The sequence below is a fragment of the Alligator mississippiensis genome, chromosome 1, assembly GCF_030867095.1.
Source record: "Alligator mississippiensis isolate rAllMis1 chromosome 1, rAllMis1, whole genome shotgun sequence".
Taxonomy (NCBI): domain Eukaryota; kingdom Metazoa; phylum Chordata; order Crocodylia; family Alligatoridae; genus Alligator; species Alligator mississippiensis.
The window spans coordinates 479,685,682-479,707,952 of NC_081824.1; the positions used below are offsets into that span (position 1 = coordinate 479,685,682).

The 22,271-nt window shown below is 46.9% G+C and overlaps 1 protein-coding gene across 1 annotated transcript; it reads right to left on the minus strand.

Annotated features, from left to right (window-relative positions):
* Positions 1-115: 115 nt before the first annotated feature.
* Positions 116-21,262, minus strand: LOC132250325 (disintegrin and metalloproteinase domain-containing protein 9-like). The gene is made up of 7 exons (XM_059726928.1): positions 21,202-21,262; positions 16,631-16,800; positions 12,760-12,841; positions 8,897-9,051; positions 3,275-3,443; positions 1,309-1,398; positions 116-564 (listed from the first exon to the last, which is right to left on the minus strand). The coding sequence occupies exons 1-7, from the start codon at positions 21,229-21,231 to the stop codon at positions 358-360; spliced, it is 903 nt and encodes a 300-aa protein (XP_059582911.1). The 5' UTR covers positions 21,232-21,262; the 3' UTR covers positions 116-357.
* Positions 21,263-22,271: the final 1,009 nt, after the last annotated feature.

The following is a 22,271-nucleotide window of genomic DNA, read 5'->3' on the forward strand; positions in this document are numbered from 1 at the left end:
GAGTTCACTGCAAGATGGAAGATAACCGCCCCGTACATCACCTGCGTGACAGGTTCGTCTGGAACTGTCTTAACGGGAAAACACGTTGGCTTATGCTACAAAGACGGAGGGGGATAAACAGCAAGGAATCGGAGGTTTTTAAGCCAAAATATCATGTTGGCAGAAGAGCACACAGGTATCAATGAACCAGGAATATACTTTGACTGGAAATTAGAAAGCTTCTGCCCATTATTTCTGGACCTGGCTTCCAGCAGGAGTGGGCTCATGCATGAGCGCCATGCACCCTGGCAATGGGAGGTTACTAATTCCACACAAGAAAGCATATGAATTGTGAAAAAAAGTGGTTGAAGGAAAAGATTAAGATATCTTGCCTTCACCAAATATAGCTTTGCACTGTCTGTCATGGTTATTGCATTTCCCTTGGAAGCAGATGTCACTTTTCCCACACGCACTTCCGTCTTGTCTAAACACGTCCTCTGGGCACAGATGTGACGCGCCGCTGCAATATTCTGGCAGATCACACTCATCACCGATATCTCTACACAACTTTCCTGCAAGATCAAACTGGGGGGGAAACAGGCAAACCAAGCACAAGGATGAATAAGATTACTTTCAGCAAGCTTCTCACACGAAGAAGTCTATCGTTGTAAAATGGATTTATTTTGGGGGTACCCAGAAACACTCGAGGTAAAGGAAAAAGTCAGCCTGCATTCACAAGCAGGCAGCCCACTAACTGCAGAGGGAACCGAAGTGATGGACGGCATCTCGCCAGCCCAGCATTCAGAAGGGGACAGTGGGGCTCAGAGCAGCCACTAGCACAGTTCATGTTTGAATTCATGCATTTCAGGTCGAATGGTCATGTGTGCCCATGCCTATTTGTGCCCTGGGCACTAACAGGCAACTGTTTTCTCCCCAGTGTCTCACAATCACAAGGCAGATAAGTCATCTTTGAAAATAGTATGATTTTAACGCCAGATTCATGAGTCTGGGCATCTGGTTCATGATCGTATGCTTATTCTCTGTATGCTCCACCACATTTCTTCACTCCTTTCTTTGCTTCCATTGGGAGCAGTAACATTTTACCAGTGGTTTGTTGCAGGGCTACAGCTTTTTTAGCTAACCATGAGAAACGTGCCAGACATCTCTACACAGGATTAGTAGGCCTACAACTTTATTTTCCCAAGACAGAAAATACATTTCATAGCACTATGCTAAAGCAACCAACTAACCAACCAAACAAAAACGATTTAATATTTAATTGAGCTTAAAATATGCAGCCTACTAGAAATATTTTATGCAATGTATTACCTGGCATTTTGTGCAGCAATGTCCTGACACACAAGTGACCCCTGGCGCAAGCGTACAATTGGACTGGCAACAGCCATTGTCACGGCATACCTGTAAGCACACAACACGATACCGTCTCATTAACTACATCATGTGGGCTGTCCTTCAGAGAAGGTGGCATTGCCATGCTTTATTTCATTTAATAGTCACTGAAGTAATGCCGTGTCCTAATATCATTTCTTCAGTCCATTGAGGAACAGCTTGGGTTGTAATTGCGAGCCCTGCAAGACGGCTGGAGTCACTTGGAAACCACGTGAGACTCAGTCAGGGCTGAGCGCACACACAGGACAGCTCGGCAAGGGCTCAGCGGTTCAAGACCAGAAAGGACATTAGCAACACCTGCTGACTTTCTGCCACGTAGAAGTTCATCAGATCTACGTGGATATTCACTGGCCACTGAACGACTCTCCTCTTTCTGCAGAGCTGTCCCACTTGTTGACTTCCCGAACCCCTCAATCCCACAATACAGGAAAGCTGATAGTCTGAAAAGTCTCTTACATTAGCAAAACTACTTCTTTTTCAAAAATTTAAGAGAAGAATAATCCTCTCAGTCAATATCACGTGAGATTTCAAGTTACGGCTGATAAATAACTTGGGGAATCGCAGCACAGATCTTAGTTTGTCCAAAATTTAAAGCACTTGTAAACAGAAATTTCTCATAGAAAGCATTAGACACTCTTCAGAAATATCACCATTTTGCTACTTACACTAGATATGCAGTGCTAAAGAGCCCCTCTCATTCACAGACCGTAAGCTACTGTGGAAAGGAACTGCCAAAGGATGAATTTTACACGTGGAAAGTGCAAGGGTCAGCTAGTCCAACACAGATACGAGACAAACTACTGCTAAACCTTCCTGGAGAGGTACCTTTTTAGATTTTTATACCTCATGCCTTCTCTAGGTAGCTCAGTCCATTGTCCACGCTTCTTATAGTTTGGAAGGGTGGGTTTTTTTCCTGAGATGTAATCTAAACCTGGCTGCCGGCTAAACCCTGCCTCCCAACAAAGAACAGTAGTTCAAACTTTTCTTTAAGGAGCCATTCAAATACTTGAAACTGCTGTCGTGTCCTCTTTCCTCCTGCCCATATGCATCTCTCTCTCTCAACCTTTCCTTGTAAAGCTTGTGTTCCAGCTCCTCGTCATCTCTGCTGCTTCCCTTTCCTTTCTCTTAGCCCTCTCAGAGGTTGATGCCTAAGCAGAGCTGTGCAGGGTGCTGCTAGCATCTCCTGTATCTTGCCAATAATACTTATTTGAAGGCTGGCCCAACTGCCTGTGCTTTCTTTGCGAATAGCATCACACTGCTAACTCACATTTGCGATGAGATCAGGGACTCAGCAGAGCAGGAACCGAGTCAAGACCAGACGCAGGTGATTTCTTTCAGTCTGATGCCGTCGCATCTGGTTTGTAGTGCCCCTCACAGGAGACCATTCCCCTTGTTCCAATCACACACTTTTGTTAATGCAAACTACAGTCATTTCAGTTTGCTGGACAACTCGGTCTAAAACATATGGAGCTGCCACCCAGCAGTTAAAAATGGCCCTGAGGTCTCAGGTATTTCCATACAGTACGCAGACAAGATATAAGTTTACTACATCCAGCTCAAATGCAATCTGCTTCTGGTATAACTGAACAGATTCTGCTATGAAAGGTTCCTGTAGAGCTCTGAAAGACGGGATTGATTTTGTGCCCCCATAATCCTCTGTGTATTCAAGTTTATATATTGGAAATAAAAAGAAAGGGATATTTTAGGTGTCTGACTTCTATTCATTTCAAAGGAGAGCTGTGGAGCTGGCAGATTTAGGACTGTGTGTATTCCTTAAGTGAGCACGCTCTATCTCTTAGACAATATTTCTGAACTTGAAAGAAAACCAAGGGCTTAATAATGTTACTGCAACAAAGCTGGCAAAGCAAAGTCCTAATGTACTAACCTTATCTCTACCACAATCGCATTCTTCGTCTTCTTCCAAGAGACCATTCCCACACTGATTATATGTGAGTGTAGCTACAGGTGGCATGTTAAGTAGACAATTTAATTTTCCCATCATCAACCTGTCATAGAAGTCAGCAGCAGAGCAGTTACTGAACTCTGTGCACTCTCTGGAATAAAGTATATTCATTAGGATCAATGATATAAAGTACATAAAACAACCAAGTGAGCCAGTGAGCAATAAGCAACAAACACATTACTTCCCATGAAGACTGTAATCGGACAACTCAAGAAATGTAAATCCCTACTGAACAGAAGGATATGGAGGGCAGACCTCCTTAAACAGGGATGGAGAACCAGGGAAGCAGGTCACAGTAAGGACGAGGCAGAGCAAAAGACAAGCTGGTAGAAGACAATTAGAGTTAAGGAAAACAGTTGCTGCACTGGCCTGCAGGGATCTGTGCTGGGCCCAATTTGTTCAACATTTTAATTGATGACCTGGAAATGAGGGTGTGCAGTGAAAGCTCCCCAAGTTTGCAAAGGATACCAAATTATTCTGGGTAATCGAGTCTCAAGCTGATGGAGAGGAGCTGCAGAAAAATCTCACCAGGCTAACGGAGTGGGCAAAGAAATGGCAGATGAACTTTAATGTTGATATGTGCAAGGTAATGCACCTGGGGCAAAATAACTTCATCTAGGGGCTAGGGGCAGACATTACACATAAACCAGTATAAGCGATCAAAAACTGTTTCAACCTGTAACAGAACAGATGTTCAGTGCACATAAACTAGGTTGAAAATGGCTGAAACTGGCTTGTGATAAACCTGGTTGAATGTAGTTTCAGACTTAGCTGATTTGGCTCAAACCAGTTTATACAATGTCTGTTCTGGACTCCGTCCTGGTTTAAGTTAAACCAGAGTCCCCCAGCATCCCAGATGCTTTGCAGTCCTGGGCGGGGCTCTCTGCTCCAGAAAGCAGGGCTGGCCCCGCCCGCCTGCTACCTCACTGGCGCTCGCTCTGACAGGGACTGCAGGCTTAGCAGTGTCTGCCTGGCTTCCCTGTGCCCCTGCTCCCCGCTCCCTGCTCCAGCAGGGATTCCCCACTCCCCTCTCCCACAGCACGGACGGTAGCCAGCATGTGGTATGCTAGCTAATGCTGAAAGGTGTCCGTGTTAGAAAGACAGGACAAAGGCAGACAGGACTGTGTCCCCTTAGGGCTTTTTGGAGCTAATCAACAGGTAGCTGGTAACATCCCTCCATTCCTTGCTTGGAAAAAGTTGTCTAATAAGAGCTTGAACTAAAGAGAGGTTTTTGTTTTCTTGATGGGATGCTAAATGCTATCAACTCCCTGTGTAACTCCCTGTTGTGTAACTAAATGCGGTGCAACTCCCTGCTGACACCCTCGCTGGTCAGGAGCAGCTGGAGGAGGGAGGGAACCCCACCCTGTGGGGGGGAGCCCCTCCCTCATTGGAGCTTTCAGACACTCCTGACCACACCCCACTCAGTTCAGCACTCTGGAAGGGAAGGGAGGGCTGCTTTAGTGCCCCCCAGCTTCTAGCCTGAGCCACTGTAGGCATATGCCTGCCTTTCTTCAGTCTAGAGGGGGTGTCTGTACGGTGCAAACCGGTTTGGCATAGCCAGGATGAACTAACCTGCAAAGATTGAATCAATACAGGCTCAGGCTTTTTGAACGTCTGTCCATAGCCTACGTGCACAAACCTGGATTCTGAACTAGCTCATGACTCAGGAGAGAGACCTTGGAAAGAGACTAGCTTATGACGACTCAAGAAAGACACCTCGGTGAGATTGTATATAGTTCAGCTTGCAATGATGACCAAACAAGCCAATAAAATGTTGGGCATCATTAAGGAGGAAATTGAAAATGAAACAGAGAACATCATCGTGCCATTATACAAAGTCATACTGTGCCCACATTTTAAAAACTGCGTGCAGTTCTCATCCCTGTCAGTGGCATTTTTGAATGGTTCAATTATTTTGTGTGTCTGCCCTCTCGGTTATTTAATATCTTCATGCAAACAGCCTGGAAAACAAAAAGAAGGAAACCAAAGTATTAGTAGAGGATGTAAAACTGGGCACACGGGGAATATGGAAACAATATGCGATAGCGGTCCTGACTGTGAAACTGGGCTTGAAGGACGTACCCTGTTCAGGAAAGATAGAAGCAGGAAGGTAAAGACAGCGTGACAGGATTGTATATTAAAGATAGCACAGCTTGTCAATAAATAAGTGAGGGTCTACATTTCATAAGGGAAAATATAAATAGATTAAGGGGAACAAGTCAATAGAGACACGAGGACTGTGTACCTCAGAGAGTTGAGTGTGCAAGGGGCTAGAATTTCCTTAAATTAAAGGTGCAAAAGCTGCTCCAATCTTGGGTGAACGATCATCTCAAGAAGGGTACTGAATGTAAGCAGAGCCTCAAAGGAATGGAAAAAAAGGGATCAAAAAGGAAGCTATGTCTTCAAGTGAGGCTGTATAGATCAAATGAAAACTTCCAAAAGTCAAGCTGAGTTAGACCTTATAGCGGGTAATGAAGCTAAAGAACGAAAGGTCCTCTAGTCATGTAAACACGAGAGAAAGGAAAGAAGTACTGTGGCTACTGGGGGGCACTGAGGATAGAGCCGAGATTGAAGAACTCTGGGGCTGAGCCAAAAGCTCAATGAGTACTTTGCTTCAGTCATCAAGATATGGCAATTAGCACTAAAGAGACTGAGGTTGTGGACGTGGGAATCGGTGCAGCCAGGATGGGTACGAAGGGAGCAGTCTCTTTTGGGGGAAACCAGATAACTCCCATCCCACAGTTTTCAAAGAACTGGAGTGTGGCATCCCAGGTCTGGAAGTAAGACTATTCACAGACCTAGTCCGGAGCGGCCCAAGATGACTGGAGAACAGCACATGTTCACCCTGTATTTAATATAGGGGAAACGCTCTTGGAGCAACAACAGGCGTGTTTGCATCAGTTTAACAGTATGACTACAGAACACATTTTGAAAGCAAGAAATAATTCAAAGCATGGTGATAAATGAAAACTGGGACAAAGATTTCGCTCACTTGTAGACAAAGGAAATGAAGCGGGTCTCTCATCGATCTGGACTTCAGTAAAAACAAACTTGAGTTCTTTCTTTGACAAAGTACTGTGCTTACTCAAATCCAAGATCAGGTCTTTTTTACCTCATTTAACACGGGGGAAAGCCCCTCATCTTGGAGTCGAGTACAAGCTGGGGGTGGGGGGCAGAGTCGGAGCCACAGCAGCCCCCTCCCTGCTCCTTGCAGCCGCTGCACCCCCACCTGCCACCACTCCACTTTGCAGCTCCAGGTCTGGTCTGGCCCCGGGGGAAGGAGCACGGTGGCACTTCAGCCCCAGCCCAGCCACCCAGCAGTGGTAGCTCTGGCTCTGGCCCTGGCCCTGGCCCCAGAGCTGCCGCTGAGGAGCTGGGCTGAAGTGATGATGTGCCCTGAAGCTGGAGCCTCAGGCGCTGGGGGGAGGGATTAAAGACGATGTGGGGGGCATGCGGGGAGCAGGCATGCGGGGAGCAAGTGCTAAGGAAGACGGGCACTGAAGGGGCAGGGGCAGGGTATGCAGGCATGGGTGGCAGGTGGCGGGTGGGGGCAAGTTGGGGGGAACAAGTAGCAGGGAGCAAGGGTCAAGCCACTTGACTCTCCTGCTGCCTGCCCCACTCCCCCCACATGCCTGACTTTCCTCACACCAGCAATGGGGAGCGGAGGAAGAAATTTAAGATAAAGCTCCAATAGTCAGGTGCCGTACATGGAAAATTATAACCAATTTAGAAATGTCCCATGTCTAGAATCAAACTGGGGCTTGTCTTAAATTCATATTTGTCTTGGACTCAGGTAAATATAGTAACTACTTGGGTGGATGAAGGGGATGTAGTGGATAGTGTGAAGCTGGACTTCAATAAGGCTTTTAACCAAGTCCCACGTGACCTTCCCACAAACACACTGGAGAACCGCAGGCTGGACAGGACTGCTAGACAACCGGCTCAACAGCCACAACCAACGGGCAATCATCAACAGATCCATGTCAGAGGGGCAGAGGGTTTTGAGTGAAGTCCCACTGGCATCTGTGCTGGCTCTGGTGCTGTCCAATGTGTTCGGTGATCATGTGAATACTGGCATAGACAGCGTCTTGAGCAAACCTGCAGACAATGCAACACCGGGAAGGACTATGAAGTATTGGAGGAGGGAAGCCCAATTCAGGAGGATCTCACCAGATTGGAAAGCGGAGCTGGAATGGGCAGGATGAAGTTCAGTGCAGACAAATGCAAGGTGCTGCACCTCGGGGAGAAGAATCCAAAATACCAATCAGAAGTTGACACCTAGCTGGATGGCAGCACTCAGGAGAAGGACTGGGGAGTCCTGGTAGATCAGAGACTCAATACGAGTCTGCAGTGGGATGCAGCTGCACAAAAGACCAATGTGTTTTTTGGATACATCAAGGGAAGCAGTAGGTGCAAGACATGGGGACTGATAGCGATAGTTAGGCTTCTCTACTCGGCACTGGTTAGGCCTTAGTTGGAATAGCACGTGCTGTTCTGGGCTCCGCAGTGTTAAAAGGAGGTGGAGAAGTTAGAGAGGGCCCAGAGGCAGGCGACAAAGAAGATCAAAGGGCTTGGAAAGCAAATCATACGGGAAGAGGATTAAGGAGCTAAGCATTTTCATCTTGCCGAAAAGGCACTTAAAGAAGGGGCATGATGGGACGTGGACCAGTGGCTTGAATTGGTGCAAAGGTTTAGACTGGATCTCAGGAAAAGCTTCTTTCCAATGAGGCAGTGGACCAGACCCCGAGACAAGTTTGGGACTCTCCATCCCTGGAGGTGCTCGAGGGGAGGCCAGGTAAGTAGTGGTCAGGGAGGATCTAAGCATAGCTATTCCCATGTTCTGCTATGGGTATTTCCCAAGCTGCTGGGCTTTCCTGGCTGCCACATAGGGCCAGGAAGGAAGTTTCCCCCCTCCTGCTGCTACATGTGTCAGGAGGATTTTCTTCAGCTTCCTCTGAAGCACTGGCTGTTGGCTGCAGCCCAAGCTGGGGATTTTGACTGGGTCTTAAACCTGGAGGTTTCTGACTAGAGGCTTTTGCCCGTCCTTTCAGGATCAGACCCATTGCCACATTTGGGGTCAGGAATTTCCCCCTTGTCAGGCTGGTATGGACTGCAGGGTTTTGCCTCCCTTTGTAGCAGGGACTGTGGCCCGCTGCCTGGGATCTCTGTAGCATATCTGAACAACCTTGGCAGGAGCAGGGCACAGAAAAAGAGGCAATGTTAAGGTGCAGCATTGAAAGGAGAAATGTTGGGCTGGAAGCAGATTACTGCTAGAGTTCCCAAACATCAGTTGAGGAACTGGTCTTGATTAATATTTGTATTAATGCCAACTCCGCTGTCCTTTCACCAACTGTACTGGTATTGGTGATCACTGCTACTGACAAAAGAGGAGAGGCAGTGTGCAAGGGGGGTGAGTGGCTGAGTGCTGCAAGGAATACAGCCTGCCAAATGATTAGGGCAGCGATTCTCAACCAGGATTCTCCAGCATTATTGTATCAAAAGAGAATGAAAAAAAGGGTTACATTCAAACTTAGCGTTACTCACGAGAGTTTTGATCTCATAATGCATCTTTCTTTGCAGCCAGGGCATCGGCAGAATCTGGCTACATTGCCAGCTTCATCATCATGTCCAAAAATGAGAGCGTGGCCAAGCTCATGAGCAGAACCAGCTGCATTATATACGTTCTCATTATTGCTGAACTGTACACAGGGAGACAAAACACAAAGATGAAAAGCACTTGGAAATAATTGCACATTGACTCAGAAAGTCTCTGGGAGAGCTCAGCTCTAAAAATATGTAAGTATGATTTCCACAGCAAACATGAGGGCTGCATGTGCAAGTGGCCAGTTTGAGTAATTACAGAATCCCACGGGAGAACTTGCACAGAGAAGGATTAATTCTTTAGTGGTGTCCTAGGACGTCTCTTGGCACGGGAAGCCTCCTGAGCAAGTTTGCAGACAACACCAAACCTCCTCTTTCCACAGTCCTGTATCTGTCGCTGGTGAAAAGAGGGCCTTTTTCTGGTGATATCTTTTATTGGACCAACTGTACAATCAGGAGAGACATTAGACCAGGGGTGGGTGAAATACGGCCTGTTGGGGCCCACAGCAGGTCTTTGTCTGGCCTGTGGCAGGTCCCTCCGTCCTGCCTGGCTCAGGCACAGTCCAGCTATGGCACGTCCTGCCACCCCTGGGCATGCAGCACGGCTGGGCAGCTCCGCAGCTGCACTGTCTTTCTAGGCAGCCCAGCTTGTGGCGGCAGCTCCTTCCAGCTGTCGCTGCCACTGGCCCCAGCCCCATGGTACCAGCGGGGACCTGTACTGCACAGTCCTGACACATCGTGCCCAGACTCAGCAGCAACACACCCTCCCCACAAAACCCCCATACCCACCCACCCACATCCACGCACACACACACACAATCCCCACAAACCCCAGACCCCATGCCCCTCTACCCACAATATACAAGAGTAAGACTTGTTTGAGCTCTTATGCCATCACCTCCATATACGCCACACACACTCCCTGCATGCAGCAGACACGCAGTAATATTGAGCACTCTGTGAGCTTCACTACTATGGGCAGCCCCTGCACGGAGGGGGTCAGAGCGCTTCGTTTTCAGGAACACCCAACAAATGCATCTGCTTCTCGACCTGGGACCAGGCAGTATCCAGAGCTTGCATTTCCAGGCAAAAGCCATCAAGTGCATCTTTCCAGGGTTGGGAACTTCACACCTGCTCAGGGACCTAGTGTCAAGGCAAACAAACTTGAACTCCTCTGACAAAGTACCAACTTGGGTAGATGAAGAAAATGCTGTGGATATAGTGCACCTGGACTTCAGCAAGGTTTTCGACAAGGTCCTGCAGAACCATAAATAAACTGGAGAAACGTGGGCTGGACAGAGCTACTAGTAAGTGAATAGACAGCTAGCTCAGCAGCCAAAAGCAAAGGGAAATTATCAACAGATCCCTGTCAGAATGGCAGGAGGTTTCACAGGGAGTCCAACGGGGTCTGTCCTGGGCCCGGTGCTGTTCAACATGTTTGCTAATGGTTGGGACGCTGGCACAGGAAGCTTCCTGAGCAAGTTTGCAGGTGACACTACACTGCGAAGGACTGTGGACACATTGGAGGATGTGAGGGAATGCAATTCAGAAGGCTCTTGAAAGATTGGAAATCTGTGCTGGAGCTAACCGAATGAAATTCAGGGCAGACAAGTGCAAGATACTGCAACTTGGGAACAAGAATCAAAAACACAAATGCAAAATGGGTGACACCTGGCTGGATGGCAGCACTGCAGAGAAGGATCTGGGAGTCTTGGTAGATCCCAGACTCAAATGTGTCTGCAGTGTGATGTAGCTGCACAAAAGACACAAGCATTTTAGGGCACCTGCATTTTAGGGATGCATCAATAGAAGAATTAGGTGCAAGACCCTGGAGGTGCTCGTGCCTCTCTCCTCAGAGCTGGTCAGGCCTCATCTGCGAAATCCAGACAGGGTTGCTATGCATTCATCCAGACTGTGCCAAACTGGACAGGTTTAAAATACGACCTGAGGACGGGCACTTGGGCTAAGAGAAGACTGTCAAAAACCCCAAGACAGAATCAATTCAACCTTTGCAGACTGGACTGAACCAATAAGCAAGTGAACAGACGTTCACTTTTGATTCTGGAAATGCAGCCTTATGTCTGCAGTGGCTCAGGCCAGAAACTGGGGGAAGCTAGAGCATGTTTCCCTGCCTGGCTGGAGCAGACAGCCTGCACAAGGCTAGCCCCCTCACCCTGGGGGGTAGGGGGTGCAGGGGTGGGGATGTAAGTTAACTTGAATTTTGGGGGGAACTGGGAGAGAAGTTCAATAAACCAATTTAACGTAAATAAGTCTGATATTACATCCATCCAGGTTGATCTTAAACTGGTTTTGGCCATTTTGAAAGCAGTTTATATGCACTGAACTTCTGTTATGTTAAAGATTTGAACTGGTTTCCAATCACTTATACCAGTTTATGTGTAACTTCTGTCCCTAGCCTCGATGACCAAAGGCTTGTCCAACAGGTCTGTCAACTATGCAGTGGTCCAACAAAAGATATCACAGAAATCCTTGACGTTTTAAAATGAAACTTTGGGTTTAATGAACAACCATTTTTGAGAACACTCTTGGCTCAGAAAATTTCCAATCATCTGACATCTGCAATGGAGAACACTAGTATACTGTAGGAAAATTCGGGAGGAGGTGTACGTGTCAGGTAGACTCACTAGCATGAGAACTGCATGGTGTGGACTCAAAACAATAGCCTTACAAGTGCCAGCTGTGGACACACGAAGCATACAATCTGGGATAGGCTTTTACCCCTATAACAGAACGGGCCTTCAAATCTAGACAGACAAGTTTCTTTGGATAGAAGTGAGATCTTAAGCTATCAATTGAGTTGGTCTAATAAAAGATATGACATCCACCCAAACAACTTTGTCTGCCTGTGGCCTTAGATCAGCATGGTTACAGTCAACAACCCTTCAAATCTAGTCTCCCAACTTGGGCCAACTTATAATAAGTTTGACTACTTTATTTAACTCAGTTAATGAGGCCAAAACTGAACTTCTTTTTTTTCCCTCAGTCTCTCCTCAACTTAATTTGTCAGAGCCAACAACACCATCATCTTCCTCACAGCCAGGCCAGGAATCGGAGGCATCATCCACCGTTCATGTCCTTGTCCCACATGGCCGAGACGTACTCACATATTACTACTTCCTCTACAATACCTCCGAAACCAGAACCGGGTTTTTCCCTGCACAACTGAGTCTGTTATGAAGACACTCAGCGCTGGGAGCTGTAGTCCTTTGTATCAGCTCATCTCACTTGAGCAGCCACACTTCTTTTTCACTTGCAAGCCAGGTCCTTTATTTGAAGCCTTCTCAGCAAAGGAAGTCAAACAGAAAAACGTCCCTCTTCCCTCTCCAGGCTAATAAACAGTACTCGCCTTTCTCCCTCCAGGCTGTAACACAGATGGTGCCTTCCTCCAGGCTACCAAGGCTCTCCAGCCTCATCAAGTTCCCTCTGCCTCCCTGACCTCGTTCAGCTAGCCCTTTTCAGTGTTTCCAGCTGGGCATCTGACCCGTGGCCTGGTCCCCTCCAGTGCCACGTCATCAGCAAGCAGGGTTTCATTGCCATTTTCCTTCCTTTCCTCCTACGGCTTGTCTCAGTGGATTAAATAAAAAGTTGAGGAACCACAACTGTTATGTTCCCAAGATCAGGAATAAGGTTAAAGCATCTCAACTGGCCATGCATTTGATACAACTCAAAAATTAGGAAAACCCAAGTGCCACACCACATTGCACCACACCGGTGCAGCCTTACTGCAGAAACGATTTGAAACTATCTGGTATTACACGACGTATTGCAAGATACTCTTTTCTTACCCTAATAATAGATGTTGAGGCGTCTGTGTTGCATACGGTTCCCTGTGTCGCCAGTCCTAGCGTGCCTCGATAGTGTCTGCCTCTGTCGAGAAAACGCATTACAAAATATTGAATGCTACTACAATCTGCAGTTGGCATGGATTTCACAGCATAAATCAGTAAAGAAAAATACTTGTTTTACCTACAAAAAGAACTTTTTCTTGTTCTTCTTCCCTGAAAATGTGTCCTCTTATACCCAAGGTCTTCAAATCTAGAGTCCCTACTGGTTAAAGATCCCCCCGTCTGAAGCAATTATAATTTTTCAGGGGTGCAGTAACAGTACTGAAAGCTGCAAGGCCGCAGGAGTCAACAAAGGACGTTTTAAATGGTAAAAATGAGGTTCAGTCAGAAAGTATTGCTTCCTAATTTTTCCCTTCAAAGCAAACCAGTAGCAGCCAGGGAGAAAAAATTCTGTCCAAGCACAGGAGCCTCCACTTGAAGCTGAAAACTGCACGCGAGCCCGTTGTAATGTGTCCCAAGGGAGACAGGCCCGAGGCGCTGCTTCTGCGTGGCAGTGCTCACCCACACTGCAGTTTGCACACCGCAGAGACAACGGCATCATTTGAATGGACTGCGCTGCCCCATCCTCAGTCCATAACTGCATGTTTAGCACTAACAGGCAAGGTTTTTTTCCAATAATATTTGCTGAGAAAGAAAAATAGGAGACATCACTTTCTGACTGGTCCTCATATTTTAAAATTACTTTGAAACCATTTTAAAAGTGAGAAGTTCTTCAAATTTGGCATTTACATTATGTAAAGATAAGCTGTACAGGTCAGAATGAAATTGTTCCATTTTCTCATGCAAGCTGCCCACCGTTGAGGAGAAGTGGCCTGTGGCTGTACAAATAATGGAGGAAGCCGTGTTAATTAAATCTGACAGCGTAGAGAAATTCATGAGTCCATGTATCAAGGTGCAACGTTGACATTCACTGGGATGAAATTCAGCAACACTTCAACATCACCCCGGACATCTTTAAGCCCTCAATGTGGAATCACATTGAAATCTAAAAGAATTTTACTAAAAAAGCAAGAAAACTTTCATTTTCTTTGCCAGTTTATTTATTCAAGCTCTAGCCTCAGCCTTCTAGTTCTTGCTGAACATTTCCCATCATCTGAAAGCCATTTAATGCAAGGTGGAAGGGTAAAGACTTCCAGTAACCCTTCTGCGTGCATGGCTGATTTGTTTTAAATTTAAATGGTTATAGACAAGGAATAAAATGAAGAATAAATAGAAATATAGGATGTCATACCATATGAGACGAGGCAGAGAACATGATTATAATGACTGATGAGCACAGGCAAGAAGAGTCTATGCACAAGCAAGGCTATGCCTTTTAATGCTTGCTACACATGAGTGGCTCAAGTCACAAAATACAGATTCATGGGTAAAAAAAAAGATGTGTCAGTGTTCAAGAAATGTCCTCAAATCTCTGGATTTTATCTAGTAATCCTTTATAACTCAAAGGGAAGACCTGAGAAAATGTGAAATGGTTAGTGAAATATCTGAAAGGTTTCACCTCCCAGAGCTTTCCCAGAGTTGAGGAAGCAAACCTTCCCCAGGGTCCGAGCACTGGGCATGTGGCTTGCTCACGAAACACGTGCAGAGTCCTTGGTATGGGAGACTTCAGGTGGCTTTAGGGAACTGAGAGGAGGTCTCAGTGGACATCGTGACTGCTGGCACGGAAGAAGTCATAAAGGGCAAACAGGAGGACAGAGAGTTTGAGGTAGCCTGTGGCATACTTAGAAGGGCTGAAACTTTAAGGTATGATAATTGCACACTGGAGAGGCTCAGACCGAGATCCCCAAGTGTTAACCTGCAAAGCTTTCCGTGGCTGTAAGGATCGCCAGGAAGCCTCTTCTCACAATCTGGGATAAGCAGTATCTATATAATTTAGTGTCCTCCATCTGCACTCCCAGAGGAAGCAGAACGTGCACAGTCAGGAGCAGAGCTGGGGGAGTCGCTGGGTCTTGCAGCCAACTTCTACAACACTTGCCTTCCTCCTTGCCTACACTGGAAGCGCAGGGGAAGGAAGGAAAAAACCGCATGCAGACTGGACGTGATGGGGGAACTGCATGCTGCCCGAAGAGAGGCTCTGTATTCCAGCGACCATGCAACAAGGACGTTAAGCAGGAGACATTTTGTATCAGGATTTTCTTGGCCTGGCACTAGCCCTGAGCCTGCATAGGATGCAAAGCCAAAGGGCAGTCTCATCAAAAAGCTCAACACAGCCCTAGGATATGGTGGGGACTCCGACTTCCAAAATGTTATTCTAAATTTCTTATTTGAAAAAAGGGGCTTGGCAATTTCCTCAAGCAAAGCTCTTCAGCAGAGAAGGCGAAGCAGCCTGCCTTTCATTTTAATAAGCCGTATCCCTTCTGCCATTTAACTGGCGGGTCTAGTTCAGGCTCCAGCTGCAAGCAGGGTCAAGTAGCCATTGAAATGAATCTGTAAATACAGCGCACAAGGCTACCAAATCATGTTTGCAGCCGCATTGGTAATTCTTCCGTTTCTGAATTGTTTTAACATTTATCTTCTGAACATGAATGTGCTTTTAACAGTGTGTGGACAGAAAGAATAAGAGGATACTCAATATGGAAAGACATTATATGTTCTGGTATCAATTGTAAGTACTACTTTAGCACAATGCAGGCACATCTACATAAGATGCTTACGGCGCATTAGCCTAAAACACTGTGCAGTAGCGTGGCTGTTAAAAACCATGCTAACAGCCTGCTGTGCAGTGTTATTAGGCTAATGCGCAGAAAGCATTGCAAAATACCCGTGTGCCAGCACTACTGCACAGGAACTGTAGTTACTGCGCAGTTAGTTAGTACTTCATTGAACACATACTAAACTAAATGCACAGTAATTCGGGCACATTAATGAACATGTAGACACACCCTGCATCATTAAACTATGGATAGTGTGTACAAGATACAGCTATTCAGAATATCGCAAGTGCCAATATAAATGTTTAAAAAACACCAGGAAAGGCTCTTAAAACCATCAAACTTTAGGGTATAACCCATTCTCATCTAAGTGGGGATTAAAAAGTAACCATTTCCTTAGGAAGAAGCCACTCATAACTGCACAGGTCCTGCCCTTCCCTCTGAAATGTCTAGTGATCATCACTGCTGGATTAGAGCAGGGGTATCGTATTCACCTTGCCCCAGGGGTGCCGGAGTAGGTTCGATCCAGTGTGGAGACACCTCATCTGCCCTGTGGGGCTGCTCGCAGGGCCAGAAGTGTGGTGGTGGGTCAAGCAGCACTAACTGCTGTGGTTCCTAGAGCCACGTTGGCCGCTGCTTGTCCTGAAGTCACACTCTTGGCCCACGAGCAGCCCTGCAGGCAGACGACACAGCGCTGCGCTCTGGATCCAGCCCACGAGGCTGGAAATCTGGCAGCGGGACGAGCGGCAGCAGTGTGAATTGCCACAACTCCCGAAGCTGTGGATATTAATGCTGCCACTGCTCACCCCACCACCCAGGACCCAGACCCGCAGGCCAGATGACCCGGCTCCGCAGGCTGGACCCATGCTGCTGTGTTTTTGACACCCCGGGATTAGAGAGACGACTTGTACAGTGTGGTGGGGCAGTTCTTATATTCTTTCCTAGAAACAAAGCCAGCTCTGTGGGCACAGAAGGTCTGAACTCTCCTCTTGTTTCAGATGCAAAAACCCCACAACATCCCAATATTGGAAATAGCAAATTTGGTTACATAAACGAAAATGCATGTTAAATCTTTCATAAAAGCTGAGGAACGTGCATTTAATACTGACATGTCAGAAACAGTATCTACATAGTCATACAAAAATGAAAGAGTATCTTACAGGAGTAATTGCGCATGGTCAAAGTATATGCGGGGTTTAAGGAACCGTCTAGCCCATGGAGCGAAAAAGTGAAAAGCGTGGTCCAGTAAATGAGTGACTGTGATTTGGTCCACGTCTGTCCATATCTCAGTTCCAACCAGAACAATGCGCAGATTAAGTGACGTGTACATCTGCAAAGAGACCAAGCGTTGAAAACAAGGTGTCATCTACTTGCCGGGTTTTACAGTACATGATTTCCATGTGCTCACATGGATGTTTCAGAGACCTTCTGCTTGACCCAATATTTTTCTGCAGTTTGTTCATTTATATTGTTAGTTATAAGAACAATATTGACTGCAGAATATGTATTTTCATTTGTTCACTTTTATTTAATACCATTCCTGCTCACCTAAGATCTTCCTCTGCCCTGGTAGTTCATGATTACACTCCCTCATGCATGAACACATTGACAGCACACGCATGCGGTACTTGAGAGGGGAGGAAGTTTGGGAGGCAAGAAGAGGAAGCTGAGGTGTGCATGTAAAATGGGGAAGGGGCTTGCCATCAGCAACCAAGAAATAATCATGCTGGAAGCAATTAAGTAGCTCCCAAATCAGGCACTTGAAAGGGGCATAAGAACAAAAGATGTGCCATACTGGGTCAGACCCATGGTCCACCTAGCCCAGACCCTGCTCCAGCAGTGGCAGAAATGGTCACTATAGAGGTGGCAAATTAAACCGGATATATCTAGTGCAGTGGTTCTCAGCCTGGATCGCTTGGAGGAACCCCTCAGAAAACACCAGCTCTTCATTTTCACTCTTTTTTAACTACTGAAAAACAACACGGCAGTTTTCTGTTGCGAAGGACTCAAAAAGACCACAGCTCTGGATTTCTGTTGGAAATCTCTGGGTGCATCTTGTGAATCATATTTGCCCACCTAACAGTGCTGATAGGTGTGGTACCCCCAGGCTCCCTCGAAAGGATCTAGCATCCTGGGGGGGAGATCTTGAGGGGCTTAGTGTGAGCACCCTTTGCTATAGATAGGTTCATAAGTGGGATACTTAGGAGAGCAGGGGGAGTCCTAGGAGAGCAGGGGGAGTCCCCAGGGTTGATACGACAGTCTTGTAATAGTTTTGTTGCCAATGTGGCACACTGCACCTGAAGGTCACTGAAGAGGCATGGAGGGAGCTGGAGGAGGCAAGCACGAGTCCCAGGGAGGACAGGGGAATGGCAATGGCACAAGAAAAACTGAAGTGAAGCAGTCTGCTGTGCTGGCTGGGACATGGCACTCCTACCTCTTCCCTGTTGGCTTAGAAAATGGCATTTAAAGGTTTGCTTTTTGGGAACTGGCTTACAGGTATCTGTGTATGCATGAGAATGGTTCGGAAAGGGTAGCAGGGGTTACCTGGTCTCTAGGAGTCTGGGTCACAGTCACAGCCGTGGGAGTAGACAGGCCATCTAACACAACAAGGCCAACAGGGAGGCAGGGTCTCAACGCCCCTTGGAACCCATACCAGGGTTGGCTGTAGGGGTCCTTCAGGACAGAGACCAAACAAAACTTTCCAGGGAGTGCCAAGGAAGAGCTTCCCCTGGAAGAGGCTGATTCCTCGCATACTCTCATCAGTAGTAACTTCCAGATGGGATGGGATCCTGAAGTTTGCTTGGAGGTCTCAAGCAATGAGACACAATGGAGCCAGACAACCATCTGCCCCAACCTACTGTAAAAGTTGAAATGCAAGCCACTGGGAAAAGGTTAAAAAACTGAGTGTGGTTAGGTTGTAGAAAAGGAGATTAAGGGCCGGTATTATTGAAATTTATGGGGCGCGTCATTAGACCAAACTTTTAAAATGACCAGTTGGTTGAAGGACAAAGTGGGTACCAGAGTGGAAGGGAGGCACTGAGCACAGTGCCTCGGTTTACAAGAAGTGATGGCTCCCAACAGCAGGACCTTGAACGTGTGTCACACAGGACGGGACACTGGCAGGAACCTGTTACGATCCCCCAGATCAAAGGAGAGAACCGAAGGAGTGGTTCCTGAAGTGCCTATCTGCAAAGTGAAGAAAAGGAATAACTATGCATTACCCTCGGGCTATACAGAGACAAGTAAGGAAACTAGTTCTGAGAATTGGAGATAACTTTCTAAAACAAAAGATAGCTCATCCATTACAGAGTAACATGGTTTTAGACCACATTGTGATGATGGCTGGAAAGAGGTTGTTGGAAACATGCTAGCTACACACCATGACCTGAACACCATCATTTTGGAGAAATGGAAAATGCATCCAAACAATTCCCAATGCTGAAAGAAGTAAAATTATGTTAGGAAAAAGTGGGAAAATGGTGGGATTTTTTCAAAAAGGGTTACTATAAAGTCCTAAAATCTCATTTCCCCATTACTTTCCTTAAAAGTTCAGTTTGGTTAAGAGGAGAAAGGGATGATACAGGTGGCAGGGCAAAGGAACAATAAGGAGATTTTAATGCGCAAAGGAAAAGGAAAGAGAGGAACAATGACGTCCCGTTATATGAATGTTAATAATTTTACACAAATAGTAACCATGAATATTTCTGTTTTGTATATGGACCAAAGCAACTGGATGCGTTCATACCACACAAGTATTCTAGTATAATAAAAGGCTTAGTACTTCCGCCTGTCTATTCCTAATGCTGGGGGCCAGCTCCGCATGCACCCCGGAGAGGGCGGGCGGCAATGTCTGCACAGGCCCTGCCCCCTCAGGCAGGTAGCTGGAAGTGGAGGGAGCCATGGGCAGAGTGGGTGGGTGGGTGTGCGGCTGGGGACATAGTGGGAAAGTGGCTGTACAGCCAAGGCAAGGGTGGGTGTGGTTGTGAAGCCATGGGCAGAATGGGTGGTGTGGGTGTGCAACCAGGGACAGAGTGGGTGGGTATGTATGGGTGTGTAGCTAGGGGCAGCATGGGTGGGTGTAGGTGTGCAGGCAGGGGCAGAGTTGGTGAGTGGGTTTGGTTGTGGACCCAAGGACAGAGTGTATGGGTTGGTGTGCACATGCAGCCAGGGGCTGAATGGGTGGGTGTGGGCTCGCAGCCAGGGGCTGAGTGGGTGGGTGTGGGCGTGCAGCCAGGGGCAGGGTGGGTGGGTGGGTGGGTGCGTGTAGCCAGGGGCAGAGTGGGTGGGTAGGTGAGTGTGCAGCCAAGAGCAGAGTGTGTGTGTGTGCGCGCACGCGTGTGCATGTGTAGCCAGGGCAGAGTGTGTGGGGTTGCGTGTGTGCTCATAGGAGGAGGTCCACGTGCACTCCCCACCATACACATGCACCCACATTCCCCTCGTACTGCCATACATACTAACCCCCACTTCCACACCCCATCACACAGCCCAGGCACACTCCCCCCACACACATTCCCCCACAGACTGCATACCCACCCACACCCCACATATCCACACGCACACACCCACATGCTCCCTCACCCCACATACCACCCCCCCATACAATATACAAGCACAAAACTGTATTTTAAGCCATTGTGTAATCCCCTGTGTGTGCACGACACAAACTTGTTTAAATTGGGACAAAAACTGTTGGAAATCAAATTCATGAATGCTGTAGATGTTTCCTTTTTCAAATAGAGTTTGGTATTGTGCTGGTTCCAAGACGGCACAACCGCTTTCTGGAAGGAGTACTTTGGGGGCAAGGGAACAGACTTCTGGTGTCAAAGGTCAGGGGGCTGGACTTCTGGTCACAAGATGTTGACCGGGGGGGGGGAGGCACCTGCCAAGGGGTGGAGCTACCCATGCGGCTTTCAACAGCTTTCCAAAACTCAGGACATCATCCTCCGCTCAAAATAATTACCCCTGGTTTACATGACCGGCCCCAAAGAGTGTGTGGCGGGGGGTGGGGGCATGTCGGCTCTCCTGGACATGCTCCATCATTCACAACGGGAGATTGGCTAGTAAAGCACAAAACAGCTCTTACTGGAGAAACCCCTTTTGAAAGGCGCAGGGCTGGATACCCTGAACCCTGTGGTATTAGAGCTGACTACAAAGATTTGCATCCTGTTGCTGCTGTTGATTAGTAATATTTTAAATGCGACTAAAATAAGATGGAAAGAAAGCTTGTATTAGTTTGTTTTTTTAAGAATGGCAGTCAGACCAAGGAAAAAAAAATTATAGGTCATTTAATATAAAAGCAATCTCAAACAAAATAATGGAAAAAAGGGGACTAAAGGATTTTTAGTTTTTGCTAAGTATTTTGTTTATTTTTTAAATATAGGGGAGACAGGTAAAACAAGAATTAATATTTTGCAGGTTAAAACTGGGCTTTAAAACAACCCCAAAAACCAAGGTGTAGTAACCAGTAAACCTAATTACAAGGAGAAGTGGTAGGGTCTCGATCCCTTTCTCTTTTCATATCTAGACTGGACGCCCGTCTCAACGTTACCCTTCAATCAATTATTCCCCAATAACTGTGACCGGTCGTAGCCAGCATACCAGATTAGACAGACCACTGGATTAGCACAGAACAGCAACTCTTCTGGTGCTAATATTTGCCAAACTAGTAATTCAGTTGAAAAGAATAGTAGAACATTTTTCACTTACAGCATATATTTAGGAAATAACTTACCGTGTTCAGTATGCTGGTCAAAAGGAGCATTGAGTTTAACACCTTGGTTTTGTTTTCCTCAAGCCTTTTATACTGCAAAAAGAAGAAAAAAACCCCACAAAACACCTCTGGAAACACAGTGCTGACCAAAGAACCAATTTTCTTCTTAGTACTACTTCTTGTAATAGTGTTATTATGCATCTATTCTGTATCTCTATTATGCAGGAAAAAACTCTTCAGAACCTGCCTCTGTGATTTTCCACACAAAATCCAGTGTTTCACATCACAAAACATGTGCAGAGCCCAGGCCCACGCTGGCCCTTATCTGGATACATGGGTCACAGCCACATGGGGAAGGAGGACTTGTGTCTATGCAGTGGGTCCTAGGGGACACCACGCCTGTCCAGGGAGAGAAAACACACACAACACTTCCAGAAATATTGAAAAAAAGATGTGCTTAAAAGGAGATGGCGATTACTTTTTTTTCCAAAGATATCACCTGTGTTCCCCTACTGATGCTCAAGAAGGCTAATGCCTGGCAACTCTCCCTGGTTGATCTGGGCTTGCAGAGAGTATACTGACCGATTCAGTGCCCCTGCCTTCATGCTCTCCTAGGCTGTCTGCATTTGAAGGTGACATCTGCACAGTTATGCTGAGAAATGGCAGAAGGGGAAGCGTCATCTGCTACTTCATCCTCTGACACACCTCTTTTCAGTGGCCATTAGTCAACCCTACGTGGGGCCCTATGTGGGGAAGAACTAGCTGAACGTGGCCCTTGAAGAAAGAAAGACTAAGCACTGGTGACGCCACACTGAAATGGCAGCTTCAGGCGAGAGAGGCAGTGCTCATGGGGGATCGAAATGACCCGGACATCTGCTGGGAGGAGCAGATGACCAAAACAAACCACTCACGTAGGTCCTTAACCTGCATGCAGGACCTCCACCTAACCCGGAGGTGTCCAGTCCCACCAGGGATAACACCTTGCTACGCTTGGTCTTTGCAACAGGGGATGATCTTGTGGGTAACCTGAGAGTGCACAGTAGCCTGGGAGACAGCGACCATCATTTGGTCGAATTTACAATCCAACCAAG

Bases quoted from the DNA above. Each gene is read 5' to 3' on its own strand.
- LOC132250325 (XM_059726928.1), bottom strand. From the start codon at position 21,231: ATGCTCCTTTTGACCAGCATACTGAACACG. The intron at 16,801-21,201 runs GTAAGTTATTTC...GTCTCTTTGCAG, and splicing joins TGACCAGCATACTGAACACG to ATGTACACGTCACTTAATCT. The intron at 565-1,308 runs GTAATACATTGC...TTTCCCCCCCAG, and splicing joins ATTGCTGCACAAAATGCCAG to TTTGATCTTGCAGGAAAGTT.